We start from the raw sequence: 26,420 nt of genomic DNA, 5'->3' as shown, positions 1-26,420 counted from the left end.
TGTCATGCTGCTGGCCCTGGTTGCTTTACTTCGGCAATAAAGCCTGGGTTCCAGGAAAGCTCCAGGAATCCTGGTCTCTCCTCTGGCTCTACTAGATACTAATTAGGTTCTCCTGATGCTCACTTTGTCCCCTCCCCTCCTTACTTCCTGCAGCAATGCCTCGCCCCTAACAGACCACCACACTGGCCCCACTGAGTCCCGGGCTTCATCAGGACTCTGGCTTCCAACTGCCTGTTTTATCTGGCATGTCCGGCCAACCGTTACCTAGAAGCACTTAAAATGTTAAAGTTCCTCCTCCTGGGCTTTGTCTCCCCACCTGGCCCAGGTGTGGTCCCCTTTCTGTCCACGGCCTGGGTTCCTTTGCAATGTGCCCATTTAAGGTCTCCACCGGTACATCTGCCCACCCCCTGCTGCTCTCACTGCCTCTCCCTCTTCTCCGCTCTCCCTTCTCCTGTAGCCGCCTTGGCCCCTTGGCAGTTTCTGAAATACACCAGGCCATGTCCACCTCAGGGTCTGTGTCCAGAGGGAGCTCACCTTTTCAGCATCGCCCATCCTGATGACCCACTTTGATCCTGCAACCTGCATCCCCTGCATCCCCCAGGGGGCACGCCCAACGTCCTGAGCTGCTTGAGACTTTTTTTCCATAGCAATCATATCTTCCACCTTTTTGCATACCGTATCATTTACTGTGTAGGTATTTGTCAAATCTTATTAGGATGTAAGCTGCCTGTGGGTGGGGATCTCTGTCTCCCTCCCCCAAAGTGATGCCTTACAAAATACCGCAGAAATGACTGGATGGCGGTGTTTGCATTTCTCCGATCATATTGAGGATGGACAGCTTTGTATGGTCACAGGCCACACACGCTTCCTCTTCTGTGAACTGAATGTTTTTTCTTTCGTCCCTTTGTCCATGTTTTCTTTCCTATCGATCTGCAGGAACTCTGAGGATTTTCGGGACACTGAGCCCTGGTCACCACGCTTATCCATTTCATCCTAACCACGCCTGTCGCCGTGCACGGCACACAGGAGGCCCAGAGAATAGAAGAGCCACGAACCCCAGCAAGTGTGTTCGGGTTAATGTCAGCGGGCATCTGCACTTGGCAGGGAACCAGAGAAAAGCCTGTTCGGACTAACTGCCTGACTACGCGGTAAGGACTGGCCACGTACCCGGGCAGGCAGTCCCCACAGGTGGCGTCGCGGGTGGCAGAGCAGTTGGCCTTCTGGAAGCGGCTCAGCAGGGCGCAGTCCAGGCACGGCTTGCACTTCTGAAAGCCCCAGTCCTCCTTGAACCTGTGCGGCCGGCACCTCACGCACTGGGCATCCTCCCCGTAGCCAAAGCCACATTCCTGCGGGGAGGAACAGGCAAGAGACAGCTATTCAGCCCCCGCGAGCGTGAAAAAGGAGGACGAGGAGATACCGCGGAGAACTGGGCTGGTGACTGCCCAGTGCCCGCCTCTCGGGGCACAAAGGCCGCTCTCTCAGCGAGTTCCAATGTGTCTCCCCCTGCTAATAATCTCTCTTACGACCTAAGTATACTTAGTCATCCACTTTATTCCAGGAGCATGAGCATTTGAATAAGAAAGGCTCTCCCCCTCCCCCCGCCTCCCCCCCCCCCCCCCCCCCCCCGCTGCTGCGGCATTATCACCAGCTTAGGGCAGAATTACGGCACTTTCTTCTCCAACTCAGCTGGTCATCTGAGTGCTCAGAAGCTAGAGTCAGGGAAATATGTAGACACCTACTCACTTATCAAGGCAGAAAATAAGTGCTTTGATAAGTAATAGAACACGAGGACAGCTGCATACGAAATGTCAGAAGCTTACAATATCCGTAGAGAAACTTGGAATGGTTAGCTGTTTATTACTGTCTGAGAGAGGGAAGATGCTTACACAACGCTTATAAGAACACTAAATCCTTGTTTGGATCAAACCCTGTGATACTAAAGGTCTCAAGCATCTCTAGATTTGGCCATCAGAACCCAGAACTGCTTTCCAAGGATGGGCTTCACAGACAGCTCTTTGACCTGCATACAATCATTTCCACAAGTTCAAGCACTAAATCAATCACAGCATGTCATATGATGTCGTTATAATGCAATCACAGAAAGAATGCTATAGACAAGTGTTCATGATAGTTTAAAAAATAAGTTATAAAACAGAATGAGAAATATGATCCCATTTCTTACAAAAACATTAATAGTAAGTACTAACATTTATCAGGGGCTTCCTCTATGCCAGGATCTCATTAATTCATCCTCCCCCCCAATGAGGGAAGCGCTTCCCATGCTCTTATTTCCCGGATGGGAGTATGTGGTTTCCCAGAAGGCATGCACCTTAACCAAAGAGACATTGCTAATGTCAGAACCAGGATTTGAACCTACGTGTTTTTTAAATTAATTAATTAATTAATTTATTTATTTATTCTATAGCGCTTTACAATTTTCAAAAGTTTCACACACGTGATTTCATACAATCCCATAATAATCCTTTTTAAAAAATCCTCTATCCCTATATTGCCCCTCTCCCTCCCTCTCCCCACTGGTAACCACTAGTTTATTCTCTTTTATCTGTGAGTCTGTTTCTTTTTTGTTTTACTCACTAGTTTGTTGTATTTTTTAGACTCCGCATATAAGTGATATCATACAGTATTTGTCTTTCTCTGTCTGACTTACTTCGCTTAGCACAGTGCCCTCCAAGTCCTTCCATGTTGCCACAAATGGCAAAATTTCTTTCTTGTTTATGGCTGAGTAATATTCCATTGCATATACGTACCACATCTTCTTTACCCATCCATCTGTGGATGGGCACTTAGGTTGCTTCCATGTCTTGGCTATTGTAAATAGTGCTGCTGTGAACACTGAGGTGCACGTATCTTTTCAAATCAGTGTTTTTGTTTTTTTCAGATGTATACCTAGGAGCGGAATTGCCGAGTCATATGGTACGAACCTACGTGGTTTAATTCCAGAGCCAGACTTCATACCACTACACTCTGGGACTTTCAGGCACTTTATGTGACATATACACAGGAAGATGTCTGAAAGATTACATATCAAATGTTAGCACGGTTATCTGCACTATGTGATGATTTCTATAGAACACTGGCCATTAAAAAAAAAATCAGACAGCAGCTCTCGAGCTGCGAACAGAGCCCCACGTGGAGGGCATGCTGGGAGCCCACACACAGACAGATGGGCAGCAGGGGGCGGGGGACGGGCAGCGCTCCCACTCACAGCCTCAGCTTCCTCATTGGGAACCACGGAAGCCAGAACACAGATCCAGCGAGGTCAGAATTCTCGTTTCTCCATAAAATTTATATATCTAACTTCTTCATCCATATTTTTATACAAAGTCAACTAAGCAGTACTTACTGGCTGAAAATTAAATCAAAACCAACATACACACATACACACACAAAGATACAAATGAACTTATTTACAAAACAGAAATAGACTCACAGACATAGAAAACAAATGTATGGCTACCAAAGGGGAAGGGTGGGTGGAGGGAGGGATAAATTAGGAGGTTAGGGTTAACATATACACACTACTATATATAAAATAGATAATCAATAAAGACCTACTGTATAGCACAGGGAACTCTAGTCAATATCTTATAATACCTGTAAGGGAAAAGAATCTGAAAGAGTATATGTATACATACATATATATATGTATGTATATATGTATAACTGAATCACTTTGCTGTACACCTGAAACTAACACGACATTGTAAATCAACTATACTTCAATTAAAAAACAAAAACCAACACAAAGAATAGTATTCCCTGTACTCAATAAGCCACTCAATAAAGGATATTAGCAATGATACTTCAATCCAGACCTCACTAATGAACTCACTCACATCTGGGAAGGACTATCCCTTCCTTTCCCCCTTCAATTCCTCTGCCCGTCTTTCAATGTGTGTCTTGAACAAGCACAGCAAAGAGCAGGGGAGAAAAACAAAGCAGAAGGTCAGCACCTTCCTAACCCTGAGGGCTCCAGCTAGACAATGTTCTGAACCAAAGGCGCAGACAGGAGCAGGGGGGAACAATTTTAAATACTAATTCACAAATTAGAATTTCTTTAGAATTGTTGACAGGGATTATCTTTTTTGGGGGGTTAGTGGAATTATGAGGTGTTTTCAGTTTTTTTTGTGTGTGTGTTTTCAGTTTTTATACTTCTGTAATGATTTGATTTTCTTGCACAAGGCATCTCTAGTAATCAGGAAAACAATACAGACACACACTGAGAAAGAATTTCTTGGGATGTGTACTTGCTCTTGGCGGGAGGGAGGCCACTGCTATTTTGGGGGGCTGTGCACGGCAGCGGGATCTGCACCAGGACAGTGTTAGCTGCTGAGAGAGCCCCAGGCATCCAAAGGCTTTCTTTAGGCACAGAAGGGAGCCTCCCACCCCGAGTCCCAGGATCAAAGCATGTGCACATGACATCCGGGGCGGGACCTCCTCACTCACAGGCTGGGCACATCCCTCAAAGTTCCTGCGGCAGCGATTTCAACATCACGCTTTGATCCAGGCAGCTGGGACTGTAAGGGTCTCATATACAGGTTGACACACAACAGAGAAGGAAAGAAAAAGGGAGGGAGAGGAAGATAGGAAAACAAAGGGAAAGGGGTAGGCATCTATGAACTGGTAGCAAACATCAGAAATGTTGCTTTTCAAGCCAGGCTGATACAGGGGGAAAGTGTATATTTTCCTGCATTGGAGCCAAAGACACATCGGCCACTTGCCAGCTAAGTTATTTTGGGAACTCTCTGACCCTCAGACTCTTCCTCTGTGAGACTGGATAACAATCCAGGCCCTACAGGGTTATTCTGAGGAATAAAAGGGAAAACATATAAAGCCTCTAAACTCTAAATCAAGCACAGGCGTCCGTAAATAAATGATGCCGATGGCCATTACTATTTCGGATTCTCTACAGCCCAACAGACCGATTTTCTTGATTCCGGTATAATAAAGCTTCACTGGGGAACAAAGGGATCTTCAGACCCCAGTTTTTTCTAGGCTACTTCAAACATCACTTTCCGTCTAAAACATTTTTATTGAATAAAAATTTTTCTAAAACGAATCCCAAGTACCTCCTTTTGAAAACGGGTACATAAGATAGAATTTAACCTTTCCTGGTTGAATCCACTACTGCGTTGTGCCGTCATACAAAGAACTAGGCAGTCCTGGGTCTGTGGGGCCGTTCTGCTGTTCTAACGCCTCTGCCATGTGGTCAGCTGGCCTCCCTTCCTCCTGCTGAGCGTCGCTGTATACAGCCACTCACTTCCTCTCTCCAGTCCTGAGAACTAGAGAAATGATCTGACTAGAAATGAACTTGAAAGAATATACACAGGTGTGTTGACAGTTTCATCTCTTTTGAGAAAGAACATATACTTTAGTGTTGGGAAATCTTTGTGCTTCTTTTTTGATTCCTGGCCGTGTCTAGAGTTTATATTGTACATAAGGACCGCTTTGACCGATGAGTTTTTGCCATGTATCGCTGTGTGTGATTTACATGTCATTAGATTTTATAGAATGAGGATTTCATGAAACTTTTTTTTTTCTTTTTTTGGTTCATTCTACACTGGACCAAACCATGTATAGAAAGAAAACAAAGCCAGGCTCCAAATGCATCATAGCTTGCCTTTATTAACTGGATATTGGCTTACTATTTCTGCCTGCAGTTTATATGCTCTGGTGGCAGCTGTAGCCATTTTCTTTGGGGCAGATTTAGGTGAGGGGTTGAGATAAGGCTTTGTATCATCACTATCACAAAAGAGTACCAAAATGTACAGAGCAGGTACCATGAGCCATACTTGAACAGAGATTGATTATTTGGGGGAATTTTATTCAAAATATTATTTTCTCTCAGAAACAGACTCACAGACACAGAGAACAGACGTGTGGTTGCCAAGGGGAAGGGGGTAGGTGGGGGAGGGAGGGATGGAGTGCGAGTTCGGGATTAGCAGACGCAAACTAGTATGTGTAGGATGGATAAACAACAAGGTCCTACCGTATAGGGAACTACGTTCAATATCTTATGATAAACCATGTGGAAAAGAAGATGAAAAAGAATGTATGTATGTATAGCTGAGTCACTTTGCTGTACAGCAGAAATTAACACAACATTGTAAATCAACTACACTTCAATAAAATTTTTAAAATATATACTTTCTCTAAAGTATTTGCCATTTAAAAAAAGATTATTAGAAACACAGCCTAATATTATTTTTAAACTTTTACGAATAATATCATTGCTTTCAGTTCATGAGAGTCTAAGAAGTGTATGAAGTGATCATTCCACATGTTAAATTAACTAGACATCTTGAACTAACTAGAAATTCAGAGCAATTATTTCCAAAGAATTACTGTATAGCGTCCATGGCAGCAACCACATTTAGAGCTGATTTGTCATATTTCTAAAGCACCATAAATGTAGAGACGCCATAATTATTTGAAATCCAGACTATAAAAAGCATATAAATATTAAATTACCCCCCATATAAATGTCTACCTTGATGTTTTTATTTCATTCAGTAAAACGAGGTAGTTAAAAATGCCTTGAAATCTTCCATATTAAGTTCAGTAAACAACTACCAAGAGAAACGGAAGGAGGCGAAACAACGGAGAGAGAGAGACAAAGACAGAGAGAGTGACAGAGACAGAGAGACAGAGAGACCGAGGCGGGGGGGTCACCAGCCCCTGTCCCATGGTAACCCGTCTTTCCATCCTTCGTCCCTAACTTCCTACTCCCCCACTATGCCAGGCTTGGGGAAACCTCCCAGACACACCCTCCTCGTGTGTGGACAACTGTTCTGCGTCTCCTTTTTGTTCACCCCGCTCAGCGCATTGTGGGGAGCGCCGGCATCAGCCCCTGAGCGCGGGTTCCTCCACAGGGATGCAGGTTGTTACCCCATGGGAGCTGCTCTTACTCATCACTGCATGCCAGGTGCTGCGGCACAGAGGGTACCCTTCGAGTGCTGCCAGCTGAGCTGGCAAGGATCACGTGATCTAATTGGGCATCTCATGAAAATATCAACAGTATCAGATCTTTTGGTTTTTCCCACGTTACCTTGGGGTACAAGGGGGCGAGCTCCCAGGCACAGTACTTCCTTTGGGGACAGAAGCAGAGGTGTGGACAGGTCCATGGTGACAGGAGGAAGGGGCAGGCTGCCCACGCTGGCTCTGCTTAGTCTTTCCTTTGACAGACTCTCTGCTTGACCAAAGTCTGCAGGCGTCTTTGAGCCACTTTTTCGACTGCACCCCGTTCTTAGGTCTGGTCTTGAAGAACCCGGTTGTCCAAGCATCCTGTCCGGTTGGTTTAGCCAGAATCCCCTATCCTCGGTACCTGCTTATTCTCCATACCTGACCTCCCAAGCCACCCACCCTACCCCCTGCCCCAGGTGATGCCTGGTCCCCTGTCCGCCTGCAGCAGGAATCCTGGTGTCTATTTAGCCAGGATTCCCCTTCCTCCGCCGTTTCCTCTTGGTGATTGCCCACCCTGACGCCCGCTCTGCTCCTGGGCTATAACCCCCCATGTGTCCACGTTGGATTTGGAGCTGAATGCAGCTCTAGGGCGAGGTCTCTCTTCTCCTGTTGCAAAAGCTCCTGAATAGAATTTGTTTTTACTGCTTTAACCTCTGTCCTGTTCTGGTTTTCTTTGACACTTTCCAGGTTGTACTGAGTTCTCCCTCTCACCAGTTATTAGAAGGACGTGTGTGTGTGTGTGTGTGTGTGTGTATGTTTGGTGTGGGAGGCTAAGGGAGAGGGAGGAGAAGGGGGAGGGAAGAGTGAGTCAGTCACTGGCCTGGGCTCCAGAATTAGCTACATGTTTTATTTTTATGGAGGACGGTCTGCCATTAATATCAACGCTAGAAATGCACTGAGTCTTTAAAACAATACGGCAGTCCTTTATTTTTGAAATTATGACCTGGTACCTTAAAGGAGCTTAAAGCTTAAAGGAGATACCTAGGACTTCCCTGAATCACCGAGAAGACCTTTTTATTAATAAACTTTGAGGTGAGAAAATATACACATGGATAAAAAAGAATGCAATTAAAAAAAAAAAAAAAGCATCGCCATAGGGTTCCTACTTACTTCCCCAAATCATAAAAGAAGTGACTAACCCTTGGCATCTGACATCGCCCCCTACCCCGCTTCCCCAAAGCCCGCGTCCCTGGAGCTGTCAAAGGTTCTCTGCGCGAGCACGCTCGAGTCGGGCTCCTGGACCTCTTCCCAGCCCATCTGCGCATGTCCTTGTGAAATGTAGTTCTAGCAAGAACCCTGCGGGGTCGGCTTAACCAGGACCCCACCCTCAGGGTCCTCAGCCTCCCACCCCCCAGGTGACATCCGACCGTCCCACCCTGTGTTCAGCAAGAATCCCGTCGGGTCGGCTTTGGTCAGAAAGTCTCTTCCTCTCATGTCCCCTGGTAGTAATTCCCATCACTGACTCGACCCCTGCTCCTCGGCTATGAATTCCCACTCATCCAGGCTGTATTCGGAGATCAGCCCCTTCCCTCCCCCCTGTAAAATCCCCATGCCTACTGCAAAGGTTCTGAACAATGCCTGCCCTGCCAACTTCAGCAAGTGCCACTGAATATGTTCTCTTTCACCGTAGTTAAGCCAGTGCGTAATAAAGAGCTGCTTGCTGGGTAAACAGACGGATGAACAAATATAGTGTGAAGCAGTATTTGCTAAAGTTTATTATTAGTAGTAGTATTAGTATTAGTACTACTACTATTATTTTATCCCAGGGAGCAAAAGCCCGTAAGGGCCACAGCAATATCTCCTAGCTGGTGAGGCCAAGTCTTCCCCCTGGGCGGGTGGAGATGTGAGCAGCTTCCTTATCTTGGTTCCAAAGCAAGAAAGGGCTGGACCCAGCTGGGCTTCTTCCACCCAAGCTGGGGGCAGCCGTGGCTCTGTCACTCTGCCCAATATTTTTAAGCCACATTTGGTGGCTTTCCAGTAGCAAAATGACTCCAAGTAAACAGTGCTCATATCCCCTTCTCTCTTCTCTCCCTCTGCAAATCCAGAACTGAACAAAAAGCACCAGTGGATCCCACCTACACGCCGGGGGAGCAGGCCCGCCCAACCCCCCCCCCCCGACAGGGGAGATCCTCACAGGCCATGAATTATCCGGGAAACACAACCAGGGGCCTCCGGTCAAAAGCACTATTTATTTGTACAGCCAATAAGTATTAACTTGGGTTCTTTGAACTTTGAAAGCTCAAATTGGATGGAGAAGAAGTTATTTACAAAGAAAATCTAGGGCACACAAATGGAAATGACAAATTAGATTCAGGTGTCGCTGGTGTGCAGCAATCAGCTTTTTAATTTCCTTTAAGAAAACAACACCAAAGACATATCCCCCCAACTTCTGGTTTGTGAAAACCCATAGTTGAGTTTTCTAACGAAAAAATTACAAGCTAGAGCTTGTTAATATCTGCCAAACACCACTGGGCTTGATTAGGTATAATTAAACACAAATAAAGTGAGCGACACTGTAATTAAATGGCAGAAATGAATCTCTTTCATGCTTGAAAATTACATTAATTTTTTGTGTGATTTTCTTCATAAGGTTGTAAACAGTTTTCCAAAGAGTAGATGTCTTTAAAAATAGGAAGCCCCGCATGCACCCGTGTGGAGGGAAGGATGTTGTTGTTTACAAGAATTAACTTTTTTCACATTAACTAAAGTCATCCCAATAATTGCTTAGCAAAAGCTTACTTTGAAAACCGTTCCAGAGACTTGAAGTCTGTTTCCAGAGGCTCATGCAAAAACTAGTTTCTTGATTTACTGCCGGGAGGCGATCGTGTTAAAAGCACACTGTTGGCATTAATGCTTGGTGCGGAGGAGGGGCCGTGGCTGGGCAAACTCTAGACGGTGAGAATTCAAGTCTAATGTGGTCACTTCGGGAAAACAAAAATCATCTCCCACTCACTCTCACGAGCCCCCGGGACGCCACCGAACACTCACGCACACGGTCGCGGTCAAAAAGCCCAGCGTAGCTGCTTACAGAGCCATGGAAATCATACTCGGTATTTTTTGCCTCGGAAATAGGAAAAAGACATTATTCATTATCTTTATCATAAACTTTCAAAGACTAAAAATTAAACCCTGCAGTGGGGGAGAGAGTAAATATGGCTCAAGGGGATAAAATCCTCAAAACAGACTCTAAATGGCTCGGTGACCCGTCACATATTTTCCCAAAGATTCAGGAAAACGACTTCCTAAGCTGAGTTACTAAAAGGAGCCGAAATGACAGAGATGGCGCTTGGGGCTCTGTGGGAGGGACCTGGGAACCAAAAGGGCTGCTGAGATGCTAGGGCTCAGGTGGCCCCAGGGCAGCAGTGGTGGGCGGGGCCAGTGGAGCGGGAGGGACAGGTGGGGACCAGGACAATGCCGACACCCGCAGGAGGAGGAGTGGAAGGCTGCCGCTGCCAGGAGCAGCTCCTGCATCGCACACGCTGGGACATTTGTCTCTGCTTTCGAAGTTGGTCCTAAGCCACAACTTCTGGCGGGAAGTCGATCATTCTAGAACGACACTGTCCAATACGACAACCATAACCTCACATGGGGAAACTTAAATTTCATTACTTAAAATGAAATAAAATAAGCAACCCAGTTCCTCGGTGACACCAGCCACAGTTCACGTGTTTGATAACCACGGCGGCTCATAGCACCCGTGTTGAACGGCACAGGTAGAGACCACGCGCATCAGCACAGAAAGTCCTGCCAGGTGTGCTGTCCTCAGGCATTATCAAGACGGGAGGCAGACGGTGACCCCAAGAGCCCCCCCCCCCACACCGTCACTTACTTACAGTGATGGTGGACACAGCGACTAACCTCTGTGTCCCATCTGTAAACAGGGGTAGTTATATTCCCCACTTAAGACCTATGCTGTAAGAATTCCTTATGTCATACAGAGATCACATAGAACCTGGCTCACTATAATACATGTTGGCCAATGTTAGCTATTTTCGCTGCATGGTATATATCACAGACTCACAATTAAAGACATTTTGAGAGAGAGTCCATATTTTTTAGGTTAAGACACACCCTGCAGATGAACACACGCAAAGTATCCAGGGTGAGAGGTTAAAATAAGTACTCGTTTAAAAAGTGGCCAAAGCTGAGAAGGGCATTGCTCGCAACAGGCATCAAGGGTCTTATTGAACCTGGAGCTGCTGCGTAGATTCCTTACGCTCTCACAACTGAAAGGAAGTGAAAAGCGGTTGGGAAACAGCGACCACACGCCACAGGTGAGCAGAGCACATGCTGCCCCAGGAAAGCTCTTCCGGCACCTTCCAACAAGCCCAACTGCATGTCCTAATGTAGAGACCTAACCATGGGAGAGCAAGCCATACCTTGTGAAAAGGCAGGACTGAATGCCTTCCAAAGAAAATAATAAATAGGAGTAATAAAACCACAGATGGAAATTTTAACTGTACCTGCTTACCCAAAGTATTTCCAAGCTTGAGTTTTAAGGTATAGATATATGTTTGTAATTCGAAGAACCTCATGACCCGGAATTTATTTTGGATAGACATGATAGTAGAAAAATGGACAGAAGTTTTAAATTATGCTTAGTACAGCAGAATAAGTTACATAATAATGTTAGAATAAAGATTATTAAAAGCTCTATGTTTGGTGAAAATGCTTTTTAAAATTCTTAATATAAAGAAAACTTTAGTTGTGGATATCAATAATTTGATCCAGCTTTCCTACTGTTTCATAACTAATTATAAAATATTTGCTATTTATTGTGCTTTCAAAATTTCAAACACCACTGGTAACCAAAATGGGACACCTCAGTTCAAAAAGTAAAGACTCTTGTACTCATCTGCTTCATTACAAATTAACAGGTAACCCCCCCGCCGCCATGATATATTTAGTATTCCAAGCAACAAGCAAATAGACTATTTATAAATGTAGTTATCTAACAATTTAACAAAAACTTAGTCTCAGTGACAAGAATAAATTTTGCCTTGATTTGCAAAGCTTGGAAGTGACAATTAACCAGTTGAACATACTTGTCAATTTAAGTGATTTATCTGATTTTAATATACTCAGAACTTACTCTTCTTTCCTTTGAAAGATATATGTTCTTGCTAAAAATTTAATAAAGGCGGCCTGGAAGGAAGAAACTGCAAATTCATGAGTGGACAGTTTAGAAACTTCCAGCTCCAAAGTAATTGCTTATAAAAAACTCACATCCTTTGCCTTGATTAATTAACTGGAAAATAAAAATATATTTTTACTTCCATAGGTATGTTTGACTCCTTTGCCTTTCTTACGCTTTACATTTTAGACCCTGAGCGAGGCTCACTTGCTAATTTTATTTACTAAGAGCTAAAACCAAGCTAAAAGACTTGGCAAAACATTATTTGCAACACACAATCACACATCCATTAACTTTTATATTACTAGATTTAACTGTCATCTTTTTTTTCCAAAACCTATCCGAGGCTGACAGATTGGTCCACTCCTTGAGCAAAGATTCACTAAGTGTCTGTTAAAAGGAGCTGGGCGGTCTATTTAAGACAGTGAGGGTGAAAGCTGAGGGGTTGCCTGCCCTCAGGGTGGACACCTCAGGACAGGCAGGAACACCCTCTACATTTGTAAATTTGTGCTTCTGAGTGGGTCCTGAGAATCTAATATTTCAGTGATGTCGTTACCTTTACTTTTACTCTTTCTCACTCAATTTTTTGTCCTGGTCTTTTTTTTTTAATGAGGAAAATGATCATAAATATTAATAACTAAAATAAGTACACACAGGCAGGGTTATTCAGATTGCTTCCTTTTCGTGACTCCTGATGAAATAAAAGTTGGACAGCTATTGCAATACTCAGGGAAAATTACTACCTAATGAAAAATATTTCTTATGGATATCTGTGGGAAATTATGAAATACAGAAACTGTTATCAGATAATCTCAGAGGATGGATTTAAAAAAAATACTGCGAGCTGATAGAACCTTCATCTTCATTCTCTAGATAAAGAATGAAGGTTAGGGAGCAATTTCTTAGAAATGATTCACTCATCTCTTCGAATCTGTGATATATTCATATTTTCACAGAGATTTGACAAAAGAACTCTGAGGGGTAGAAACATCACTGGTTTCCTCCCGGGCACAATCACATTCTTAACTACTTTGTTGACAGATCCTAGATATGCAGGTCTGCTGTTATAAAGGACCTTTTTACATCCAACAGAGCAAAACCTATGTCTGAAAATGCCATGTTACTACAATCCACAGGGATTTAAAAAACATCGGCCGGGGTGCTTCAGCAACTAGACACCGCAGAGTTCAAAATTCAGCCAGTTCCTTCCAAGCGGACGGCACAAGAAGCTGAAAGCCAACATATTAAACACAACACCCAGAGAGGCCATCCGCCAGGAATCACTTGTGGAATGCATAATTCTTTGTTTCCTGCTGTTTGCAGATCATCGATCAAAAATCTATGAATGACAAGACTCAAATTCAGAGAACAGCAGACTGTAGGGGAAAGGACTTCTCTTTGAAAAGTCACTTAAAATAAAGACACATCTTTTGTTCCTTTTCTAACAGGAAGACCTTGGTGCATTCTTTAGAACAAAACGATACATCAATTGTCCACAACTGGTAACGTCTTCAAAAGGTCAGAAAATAAAGCAAATGCATGTGTGCCTCTGAGCATGCTCACAACAAAGAAGGGCCTGGGAACACCCAGAACTCTGAATCCACCCCATTGGAACACAGCTGCTTCACAAGCAGTGGTGAAGATGAATACATTTAAGATGCTCCTGGGAGTAGCATATACTCAAAGTGGGAAAATTAATAATCGTACTGGCACTGTCAAAACAATGTTCAAAACTCTGGCTCGGAAAAGAACTGCTCCCTTGGAGCCCGGTTACTTAAGACACTGCTGGGCTCTGTTCTTCTTGACTAGTAATTGTAACCTTAATTTGAAGAAAAAGAAGGCCCAGTAAATAGTATTATTACCATTTTCTGTTACCAATGTTTTACTTTTAAATCTTTAGTAGAATGCTGATTCTTTTTAATTAAAGCAAATAAACCTTAATGATTCTATTTTTTAAAATTTATTTTATTGAAGTATAGTTGATTTACAATGTTGTGTTAATTTCTGCTGTACAGCAAAGTGATCCCATTATTCATATACTTTTTCATTACAGTTTTTCACGGGACACTGAATAATTCCCTGTGCTATACAGTAGGACCTTGTTGTTTAATGATTCTATTCTTTCAATAAAATACAATAAACACTAAACTATACAAAACAATGACATTTATTGAATTACGGTTATTAGAATCTATTTCTTTTATCTCAGTAAGACACGTGAATCGAATGTACTGAAAAGGGAATTGTGCAATATTTGGCTAAAGGGACATGACGAACCAAGAAATCTTCACTAGTCATTAACTGAAAGGATTGAGCCGAAAAGAACGCATTTTAAAGACACAGATCTACAACTTTCCCACACGCCCGACAGTTACCTTGGACAACTCCATGCCTGGCCCGCACTGCTTGCAGAGAACACAGTTTCCCGACCCATCCCTGAATTCCTGCTGTCCACAGTCTCCTGTTTCACAGATCACTCTACACGCCTGAAAAAAATGTTCCACAAAGCGTTATCTTAAGGGAAGTTAATTCTATTTTTCACAAAAAAGGAAGAGTATCTTCAGTGTTATTCACATAATCACTGAATGTAAACATTAATTCAGAGTGAGGCCAATTCAGTTTTCACTTCAGGAAGAATAAACACTTTCTGGAAAAGTCAGTGGAACAATTAAATCAACAAGCCTGATTCCTCTCTGTATTCCTTGAATGAGAGTTCTCTTTTTCTGGATTTAACTGCTATCTTCTTCTGACACTTTTCTGAGTACCCAAGGTAAAAATAGGTAGAAACTGCTCTCTTTTCTAAGTAAGAAGATGTATAAAAGAACAGTTACGCAGAGACCAAGGTCCTTTTGCAACCTGAAAAAATCTGAATTCAAGAATTATATTTTTGCTCTTTAAGAAAACATATTCACCCATAATGAGTTGAATAAATAAATAAATGGAATACATATACTAGTCCCAAGAACTCTGCTATTATCCTTTAGACATATCTGATACCCAGCTTTGATGCAGAAGTTTTTCAGCTGAATTCCATTTACTTAGAGTTCATCATTCAAAAAATTCTGACAATCGTGAGATCAGTAAAATTCCTGATAATGATGACAATAACAATGGCCCAATTCTCTGAACGCTTCAGAGTAAAAATGTCACGTAAACATGAACTTACTTTCCTACTGATTGCCATTTTGCCACTTAAATGGGACCTAACAATACACTTTTTAAAAAAATTAGTATAGTTGATTTACAATGTTGTGCTAATTTCTGCTGTACAGCAAATTGATTCAGTTATACATATATATACATTCTTTTTCATATTCTTTTCCATTATGGTTTATCTCCAGATATTGAATATAGTTCCCTGTGCTATATAGTAGGACCCTGTTGTTTATCCATCCTCTACGTAATAGTTTGCATCTGCTAACCCCAAACTCCCAATCCATCCCTCCCCCATTCCCTCCCCCTTGGCAACCACAAGTCTGTTCTCTATGTCCTAACAATAACTTTGGTTCACAGCATAGGACTTAAATGGAAAGATTATCTGCTTTGCAAAAACAAAGGTTGTAAGTCATTTTCAAGATATAGCCTTTATTTCTTATTTTACCTAAAAATGGTAAGTTCGTCTTATACACACCATCCTACCAAAGTGTGTATATCTGCTTCTTAACAGATGGCATTTCATTAAAAATGTTGATATTAACAGAATCTCAGACTGGTGACAACATTCAGTTCAAACTCTTACATCAAGCAGGGACTCCCTCAGTAACATTCCTGACTATTGATACAATTTTGTTTCCCTAAAGGAAAACTGAGAACCTTAGGAAGCACTGGGGGAACAGAGACTGGTGTGTGTAACGTCCATCGCACAAGTGCACAGATATGGTTTTTGATGGTTATAACGATGGGAGGTTATTCAGTACAAACTGCCTCCACCCTGAAGCAAATATCTATAATGAAGTCAGCCAACTTCCTTAAATAAAATCACAGCCTTAACCTCCAGAGCAGGCAGAAGGGAGAATTCAAGGTGGGGTTCAAGACTAAACCATGATTTGGGGCTAAAGGTCTAGTAATCACCTCCCACCTTTCTTAACCCTCATTAACAACCAATCTTAGAGGAGTTTGGTTTTATTTAAGGGAGAGAGGAGATTCCCCTCCACCACAAAGACACTGCATCGCTTTGAGAAAGAAATGCCACAGCTTCTCTTGTGGACCATTTCTTCCAACGTTTAACAACCTCAACTCAAGGAAGGGATGTTTTCCTTACGTCTATCTGCATGTCAGACTCCAATCGGACCCCATTTCCTCTTACTTTGTCTTCCAAGAAGACTTCAGGAACTGTCTTCAGTGTAAATAATTCTTTTTACATTTGTAGATCATGACTGCATCTCCAGATTAAATGTTTCAGTAATTCTTTTGAACACCTTCATAAATGTTTTGTGTTAAAGCTTTCAAACATTACAATTCTCCATCTGTCTTTGATGCTTTTTGGAACCAAGAAGGATATAAATAACTATATAAAACAATAGCATTTAAGAAATGATTCCTAATTTTTCACAAACTGTGAAGTCATGGGCTCCAAACTAGAATCTAAGGTCTTGTTAGGCTGTGCTGTGACAGGCATCTGCCTATAAACTCAATGGAGTATCATTATCATGCGGCAACGAGTGATGCTGTGATTTTATGACTTCACCTAGATTTAAATAAATAATTGCGACCACTGTTACAAAAGTCAAGACCCAACAGCAACCTTTGACTTATTAATTAAATGTAACAATGATAAAATGAATCTGAAAGAAAATTTTAAGATATGGGGTTAGAAATAGAAAATAGATTGGGTACTAGTTTTATGAATTCTTTCCCCACATTCTTATGAAAGTAAACAGTTGACTTACCAAACAGGCTAGTAAAACTACAACCATGAAAAATGCTTTCTGTTGTTCTAGTAGCACTTTGAAAGCCATCGCTCTCATTAAATGTATTTCTGGTTGGAGAGCTCTAAAAGATAAGAAGATACAGTTAACATTAATAACATGAGTGACTGCATTCTGTAAGTATTATACAATGTTACCATTTATTATATACACTAGTAAAACATAATATTATTTAGTATGTTAGTAAAACATAACACTATTTATGTTTTAAAAGGAATCACCTTTTAAAAGGATACCATAGACAAATACTATGTAATTCTTTACAAATTTAGGTTATGTGAATTGAAGCTTTGTCTACCTACAAAGTATATACAAAACTCCTGCTGGCTCTGAGTTCCCAGGCTACACATGCCTTTATTTTCTTTCTATCCAAGTCTCTACAGTGTCCAGTCGACTTCACCCAGCAGAGAATTACATTCAAACTGTGACTTATAGAAACCTTCCATTTATACGGGTTTAGTCATACAGGATGATAACAAAGATAAAATAACAATTAACACACGCTAAGCACGCCATGCCAGGTACTATTTTTAGCAGAACTCATTTCATCTTCACAACTACTCTAGAAGGTGGATACTGTCATTATCCCCGTTTTAGAGATGGGAGACTGAGGCTCAGAGAGGCCTGAGTCACTTGCTCAAGGTCACATCGCCAGTGAGAGGCAGAGCTGGATGCAAACCCAGGTGGGTGGTTCCAATGTCCCCGTGTCACATACACCTGAAAACAACCTGCTCCGTTTAATAAAAACTGTGTGCTTGGGTATCGGGCCTTCAGCTCCACTAAGCAGCAGAAATAGCTAACAACTGGCATTTGTGAGCTCTTCCCCAAACCAGTGCAGTACAAATCATCTACTAGCAGAAAAATGAGCATTTATTTAAAACCATCTAAAAATCATTTACAAGTGATGAATTGGAGGCACTATCCTGACATTTCAAGAAAAGGTAAACTAAGCCTCTATATCTTTACCAGGAATGATGGAAAATGTAGAAATGAATCTGTCTTGTTTTGTTTTACAGATTCACTCAATGTCAAGAGAAGAGATTTATTTGAAAATTTTTAAAAAGTGAAGACTCACCTGGTCGCTCCATCGATCAGGCAGAGAAAAAATGGTTCAGTTTCTCTTTAACAGAAACCCAGAGCAGAGAACCTGACTAACTGGAAAGAAACCAGAGCAGAGAACAACCAGAAGCAAAGAGCTCAAGAAAAACAGCAACAATAACAACAAAGGAAGCGGGCCGAGCAGGCTGCTGTCCTAACCGTGGACCAAGCAGTCAGCCAGGGGCGCGCCCCACCCCCGCCTGGAGACCAACCCAGGTGGTCATCCCAGCTGCCCCAGCAGGTCCAACCACCAGGGCAATGAAAAATCATTTTTAAGCTTGGTTGAATGAAAGACCCATTTTGAGTGAATTCAGACGGCTTTTTTTTTTTTTTTTTTTTTTTTGGCTTTTCCAGCTTCTTGGTCATAGCTTTTTTTCCCCTTGCACATCTCAAAATCATCCAGCAATTACTCAACCATGCAACCTGCTGCTGTGTAGACACAGGATTGGGGTCAGAAGATAAAATCACATTCCCTGAAAGGTATGCTTTAGGCTATCTCTTTCCCAGCCGGGTCTTCAATTTTTTTTAATGTGTTAATTTTCTAAAAGTAAAAAACATAAAATCTACATGGAAGTAAACTAATATGGAAAAGAGGGTATAAATACCAAAGCACTTACATAAAACATGAGAAATAAAGAGATCGATAGAGTCTGTCCGTAATCGGTCGGTAATCGAGCATCTAGTTTACACAGAAAACTCTCCTGGGATACGGTGCTGATTACTGTGTAAGGCACACAAACACTGCAGCATCTTCTTGTAAAGGCACATCAAGCTAGAAGTCATGGCGCTATGATTCTGACTTTGTAAGATACACCCATTTTGTGTACAAAAATAAACATGCCAACATATTATCAATGGTTTAGGTTTATACTGTGGCGATCCAGGTGAATTTTTTACCCTCTTTACCCTAAAAAAATCTTTGTAGTGTAAATATTTCATTCATAACGACAAAAAATATATGTATAGTGCTCTTGGGGCAAAAAAGGTACGTAACATGATCCTTTTTGAAAGTTTATAACCTAAAAAAAAGGATGAGATAAAAACCACATATACACTACCAAAAAAAAGGAGAAAATTTGAACAAAGTGTACTATGATTTTTGCATCACAAAGATTTTGGTATTTTTTAGATGATAGGGTAGAAAAAAATTAACGGAACTAGAGCCAATGTGCTGATTTGTCTTATCTTCCCAACACACATGCTAAATTGAGTAGTTTGAATGGGAAATACAAAAGGAGCATTATTGCTACACCTAAATATCCAGGGGTACGTACAGGTGGGTTTGTCCCTGCAAATTATCTTCTGAACTCCTCGGCCTGGCACCTATGCCCTGTATAATCTCACCCGCCGGCCTGCCGGTCTCATCACAGGTCACTGCTCTCACTGCCCGCCCAGCTCAGCCATACCCCGATACCCACAGTTCTTCTGGACACCCGTGATCCTGCCCTCTTGGTCTGGACAGCCTTTCCCTTTTTGGGTCCCTCTGAGAACCAGCTCAACTATCACTCTACTGAATGCGGTCCACAGCCAAGCAGCTTGAGTGAAGTGAGGTCCTCCCTGGGGTTCCACAGCCCTTTCCACGTCCATGGACAAGACCCATCACGCCGCAGGTCAGTTTCACTCCCAGACTGAATGTTCCTTTAAAGCATTCAATCCTAGGATCACACCTAGAATTCTCTGTGTTCCCTGCGTCGAGCGCAAAGGTGCTCAGCGAACGTTTCCTGAATTAACTAAGTGAATGAAGAAGCACAAAACAATGAAAAATACACTGTGGAAAACACCTGAGATTTGTTTGCACGTAACAGATCTAATTCTTCTGGGGTGAACAGGATAAACATTCTGTTTCAGATTTATATAAAACCTTATTGCCTTCTCAAGGCATTCAGTGCCTTAGATTAGGACACAGGATTAAATGATACAGTGACGTATTTTAAAAAATCCTAATTGGCTTAAAAAGCGCAAGCAGTTCTTCACAGAAGATTTCTTACACTGGGAGCTGGGGATTGAACTGTGCCACTGAAATACGCCACTTCTGTTTTCCGTGGCTTCTTGTTTAACCTGGCTTTTTATACCAAGAGGCTGAGATGTAATTTAGACTTGGGTGGGTGATCCCGAGAGCCATCAGGGCGCTATAAAGGCCAAGTTCAAATAGTCTTCTGCAGGTAAAGCCACCATAACTGAAAACAGCCTGGGCGTTATTGAGAATGGTCACGGGAAAAGGGCAACTGGAACACCTGGGTTTTCAGTCCCATTTCTTAGCAAAGTCCCTCTGAGACCACACATCTATAGAGACAGAAACAGACCCCTTTTCATGGGGTGTGCGGAGGGTCCGGTGCGATAATGCAGGTAAGATGCGCAGCCCGGGGCCTGGGACAGAGTAAAAGCTCACGGCTGCTAATGCTGCCGTGGCTCCTGCTGCTCTTGGGAGCACCACTTACCAGCTGCGGACCTGACCCAAGTCTGTCTCCTTCTCTCTGAACTGGGCGTCGCGACAGTACCGCCTCCTGGACGGCCGTGAGGAATAGTGAGCTTAACAGCTGGAAGATGTCACCGTTCCTGGCCCAGAATAAGTGCTCGATACTCGTTAGCGATGGTGGCCGCCTCTGTTAGTGATATCATCCTTGAGGAGCAAATGGTCCAGTGTGTGTGACAGCCCCTGAAGGCTGCAACCTTCTGGACAAGTGTGGGACATGATGCAGACAGTCGCAATCGAGGGGCAGGTAGCGTTTCAGACCTCTGGACTGAGGCTGCAGAAAGCGTTCGAAGACTGAGAACAGGGTCAGTGTGAACTTAGCGTTCACGGTATAAGTACTGTGTCGGTGCTTTAGAAGAAGTACAGCTTCTTTCCTTACTACCTACCCTCTGAAGTACATCTTTATCGCCACACAATGGGGAGAACGCTGAGGGCCGAAGAACACATGTACTAGAAACAGTGGAAACCAAAGCAAATTCACGCTTGGTGACCCCGAGGCAGGGCCCTGGTGCTCTGCCAGCTTGGCTAAGGGCTGTACCCACCGCGCTGAGCATCCAAGTCCCTTCCACTTAGCACAGTAGGACTACATCCACCTGGTCAACACGAACAAAGCTATGTAACCACATAACACGCTGAATGAACACCAACTCTGATTAAGCAGTTATTAGGCGCCTGAAAGGAGGTGGTGCCATCTGGGGTAGGATGCCGCAAAGGTGTGCTTTGCAGGGACTCCCAGCTAAGCAGGGCTGCGGAGACTTTTCATACCACCTGGCCACAGACTACTTAGAAATAAACAATTTAGCTGGTGCAGTGTTATAAGCGTGACCTTGAATTTCCTGGAAACAAATACCTTATGAAATGCTTTGGCATTCATATAAAGAAGGAAAAGTTAATGAAATAACAAGCATTTAAGTAATAATATTTAAAATAAAAACAAGGCCATAAAAAGATATTTACTGAAATTGCTTTTAACTTCTGGGTTTGGCCAAGGTAAAGAAATGCTTTTACAGACAGAATTCCGTCTTCTGTTTATCTGGGGGAGGACTCGTCAGGCACAAGATACACACATTATGAGATTATGTACAATGGGCCCACGAGGGTTTTCACAGTTTGCCTAAATATCAGGAGAAGACCAAGGATGCTAGTTTACAGGAATCTAGGTGTGTGGCGTTCCTGCCTCACCATCTGCTCTACAGCAAATGCAAGCAGGTGTCAGGAGAACCAGGCAAGCAAAAAAGAAGAGGTAGGAGCCCAAAGCACAGAGCAGGCAAACACTCTGTTAAGCGGCAGAGAAAGTGGCTGCTTATCAAGTTAACTTGCTTAGCCTGCTCATTTGAATGAATGGTAACTAACAGGGAGGCAATCCTAATTGGCCAGCCTCGAGGCGGGGTAAATCCAAAAGATGCTGAAACGAAGTGCAGCCCCCTTCCCTTCCTCGTCCAGATCCTGAAGACCTGGGCTGGTGCGTCACCAGGCAAAGCTCAGGGTTTCCGGGAGCAGCTGGGGAGGGGCAGCCCCCTGGATCTGAACCGCAGTGGCTGCTTCAACCTGCAGGTCCCTCCACTGCCGCCCCCTCTTTTGCCTTGGGGCTCTCCTATACACTGTGCCTCATCTACCATGCCTTCCTGAATCTGTCAAACCGGGATCTCCCTAAATCTGGCACGGGCACCCTCCTTGGTGCTTCCATAGCACCCTGGATATCTCTCTGTCTCACAGGACGATTATCTGGTTCCTTCCCTCTCTTTGTAGCTCTTGCATTGCATCTTGCCAGGATGCATTGTTTCCTTCTGTCAGTACAGCACTTCATTTTAAAAATAAGTTTTCAATATTAAAAATGGAGCATTTTCCTGAAAAATTAGAAAGCCTGGCATCCATGAGTCCCACATTAAGGCAACATGAGCTACAGCTGAGCATCTGTTGTCCCGTCCATAGAAGAACATAGGCGTCTGGTGCTCCAGTCCCCACTCCTCCCTATTGTCACAGGGGGCAACCTTCCTTCATTCATCGTCAACCAAGCCATCTGAGTTTACCATCAGTTAGGGTCTGAGGACTTCATGACAAGAACTGCGATTTCCCTCTACAACTGTAACTCACCCAAAATATGTGCCCAACAGATGCTGAATAAATGAAGAAATTCATTAGCTAGGGATAATACTTTTACTCTTAGGGCTGTTGTAAGGGATAAAATAATATAGGGGAAAAATCTGTGCAACCACAGCTTGAGCTTGAACTATAAGTGATGGTGGTAGCACACAATTCAGGTGAGGACCCCATTTCTGAATATAGGGTTATAATATCGACCAAGATCACCAAGGAGGAAGATCTGGTATGTATCTTTCTAATTTTAACAATTCAGTAACCTTTTTGAGAATAGTTTTTATTTGTGATCTTATAAATGACCAAAATAGATGAATCTGAAATAATTCAAATAATCTGGATAATTCGTTTCAGAATAAGTTGCTTAACTTTCTTTTTTCCCCCCACCCCCATCCCTTCAAAGCCATTTGATTTATTATCCAGCACACAGGGCATGCAACATGTAAACATTTTCATCTAGCAAAACTGTATTAACATTAGGTCATGAAGCTACAACCAACTCATACATTTTCCCAATATGCAATAAACTGAAATATTTTTAAAGAAATCAACATTAAAGTACACTGGCAGGCTTACAATTTATAAAATCAGCACTGAAATGACGCCAATGCCACACATACAGCCTTTTACATTTAATGGTGGAACAGAATCATAAATGGCTGAGAATAATGTCAGTCCCATATGTGAAGAGAATAAAAAATTAATTAGAAATTTAGGGTACTGCTATTTCCAAACGGGGCAATAACCCCTAGCCTCTAGCTGTTCTTTATCTTCGTCTTCAATTTCACTATATCCTGAAAATTGTTCTTCCTACACGGTAGGGTTGGCAGCCCTTTTTGTAGCCTAGGAAGCTCACGAAGGTATGCGGTAATAAAAATATACATATTGTTGTTGGCTGGGAAATGAGAATGATTTCCCTTTTCAAGTCAAGAAATATTTTCTACTAAAAACTCTACAAGCTTTAAAATGTTCTGTTGCCAAATACAATATCTTCAATTCCTCCAAAGTTCAAAAACATTAGGGGCCAGTCATCGTCAGGCTCCTATAATTTTTTTCAACAGAACTTAACCTAGGATACGGTTTTTTGAGACTAATTCTTTTCATTTCTCTGAGCTGTAGATGCTATCATTTTTGCTTTAGGAAAATCAGTCAGTGTTCTCAGAATGTTCAATCAACAAGCGGATTGTAACTAATGTACTCTTCCCCCCAATTCACAAATGTTTCTCAATCCTAAAATACAAATAGGACAATTGTAGCATCAAGGTCTGAGGGGACCCCAAACATTGACACAATCTATTCTAGAGAATTGTGCATAATAATGTCTACAACACAGCTGTTTAAATTTTTATTTTAGAAGCCTGGATAGATTCCAAAGTCCTTCTTTGTAACATGTGTAGTGTTCTCCATTATAAGAGGCCTCCATTCTTTTAGAATTTCCTCAGATTAGAGCCATCCGAGCAGACGGAGGGGAAGAGTTGGCTGAATAACATCTAATCTTGAGGTAGACAAGCTCCTTTGTCTTATATAATTGCTGAGGTTGGTTGTTCTCTTTTTAAAAACCCAGGTCTTAAAACATCAATTTAAAAGGTACCTATTCTGTGATGTGTGGACTAGACGATAACCCAATACTGTTTAAACATCTTACTTTTAAATGTAAACATTTGAGACAGATAAAATACGATGAATGAACTCACTGCTCAGCCAGTAAATCATGAAAGGAAATTGCGTTCCTACTGCTTGACTGTTCTTTTTCTTCAGCCAGAAGGTCATTTTAGAAAGGCTATGAACATTTAAGAATCAGCTGCCATGAGACAAACGCCTTGAACTGTTTAACTGTTCCCCGCTCTCTTATCACATAAGCAGCTGTCTCTTTATTTGGGGTGTACATTTATTCGAGGTGGGTATTCTTATTCAACCTGTTGTCAACAGATAGAGCATGCTGGCCTTTTCCAGATTTTTAAATGCTTGACTTTAAATATTGATTCATCAGATTTAAGAGGACTTGGCTTCCTTCATTAAAGATGCCTTCAGTTTTTTGTGCTGTGTTATATTTTGAATCGTTGAACTGGTTGCAGAGGATTGGGTTAAGTTTGGGTTCAGAGATTTAAATAGGTGAAAAAGGAGAAGAATATTCTACTCATGTTAGCAGAATTCCTCACTTAGGTTTCAAATGTCCCCAACATACCTCGGATTCATATATTAGAGCTACAACTAGTGAATTAAATTAACATATTAAGCACAGCATGTGATTATTATATGTATGTACAAACACATTATATATAAATTAAATTTGATGACCATCTAAAGTAAAAAAAAATTTTCTTTCTGTTCTTTTAAAAAGCCTCTTAAACGTTACTTAAATTTAGCAGTGTTCCTTATTCAAGTCTTCTGGATAGGAAAGGCACTTTACATTGCAATTTCAGGTGCACAAGAAGTCTTCCTATGTCCTTACCTTTCAAACTCAAAATCCAGCCTGGACTCAGAGCCTAAAAATACCCCCATCAAAGAAACAAATAACTTCCATGAATGTCCCAGAAAATGCTAACTCAACATCCTAGAGCTAGCACTTAGTATGGAAAAACATTCCAAAGTTAATAAAGCCATGTGGCCTCAGTAACAAAGTAGATGTCATGAGACACCTCCATGGGTTAAAAGGGAACAAACATAGAGCTCATGATAATGCACTATGTATTCATGTCAAGGCAGTATTTTCAAAATGAAATTGCATTTCTATGTTTTGTATTATTCTCAGAACTTGGTAAATATTATGCGAAGAAAAACTCTTCATAAGTACTGATATCTCTGTGAATAACTGTCAAAAACTGCCTTCCAGGGAAGGACTCTATTCTCACCCCCTCTAGTTACATATGTTTAAATTAGATAATAAGCAGTGCTTTAAATAAACATGTTTTAAAACTACACCTAAGGTGAAGCTGTACAACAGAAAACATATGGAGTAAATCCTGAACGAATGCAATATAATCTTCCCTTTTGCATACAAGTATCTGGTCATGAAATAACAACATATTAAAATAAATCCTTCTGTTTACAGAAGTCATGTTTAACAATAACTGTTTCTTCTTTATATAAAGAAATCGTCTTCTAGTAAAGGAAAACTGTCATTGGAGTAAAAACCACCCATTCATAAGTAGTTTGTTAAACTGTTTCAATTAAAGAAATATCGAACAATGCTTATGATTTTTTGTTTGCAAATTGAGTCCTTTTATTAAAATGCAAAAAAAAAAAAAGTGACCTGGATTTCTTACAATGGTAACTGCAGGTTTGACGCATAGTTCGCTACCATCAGAACAGATCGCTGTATTTGGATGCTTCCAAACGTCATCCTCAAGACTGTATGAGCTTAATTTCTGTTCCATGAAATGGCATGAGACCCTTGACCAGGGCTGTGAGAGCGGCCCTTCCCATCACTGTGTCTACCGGCTGCTGGCACATCCTCCGAGTGCCCTCCCTTCTCCCCAGCTCCCGCCGGGCCGGCCGGCCTGCAGACCGCTTCCCGCCAGGACGGGCTGGAGCGCCCCCGTCCAGGCCCCGGGAGAGCCGCGCGCACACACTTACACACTCAGGCACCTTCGCCTACATGCAGTCTTTCTATTTACAAGATCCCTGCACAGCGGGGCTCAGCGCGGCCACTCCCGTCGCCCACGGGGGCCGGGGGGTGCTCACACCCTCCGCTTCCTCCAGCTGC

General features: G+C 42.3%; 1 protein-coding gene across 1 annotated transcript in view; it reads right to left on the bottom strand.

Annotated features, from left to right (window-relative positions):
- The window catches only part of TNFRSF19 (TNF receptor superfamily member 19), an 86,897-nt gene that overhangs the window by 52,152 nt on the left and 8,325 nt on the right, over nt 1-26,420 (bottom strand). Inside the window, exons 2-4 of the mRNA XM_068526590.1 lie at nt 17,008-17,110; nt 14,494-14,604; nt 1,168-1,346 (exon numbers count right to left, since the gene is read on the bottom strand). Of these exons, the coding sequence (XP_068382691.1) occupies nt 1,168-1,346; nt 14,494-14,604; nt 17,008-17,085 (368 nt within the window). The 5' untranslated portion in view covers nt 17,086-17,110. The remainder of the gene's footprint in view (nt 1-1,167; nt 1,347-14,493; nt 14,605-17,007; nt 17,111-26,420) is intronic.

This window comes from Eschrichtius robustus, chromosome 18 (genome assembly GCF_028021215.1).
Source record: "Eschrichtius robustus isolate mEscRob2 chromosome 18, mEscRob2.pri, whole genome shotgun sequence".
NCBI lineage: Eukaryota > Metazoa > Chordata > Mammalia > Artiodactyla > Eschrichtiidae > Eschrichtius > Eschrichtius robustus.
This window is presented reverse-complemented; position numbering and strand designations above follow the sequence as displayed.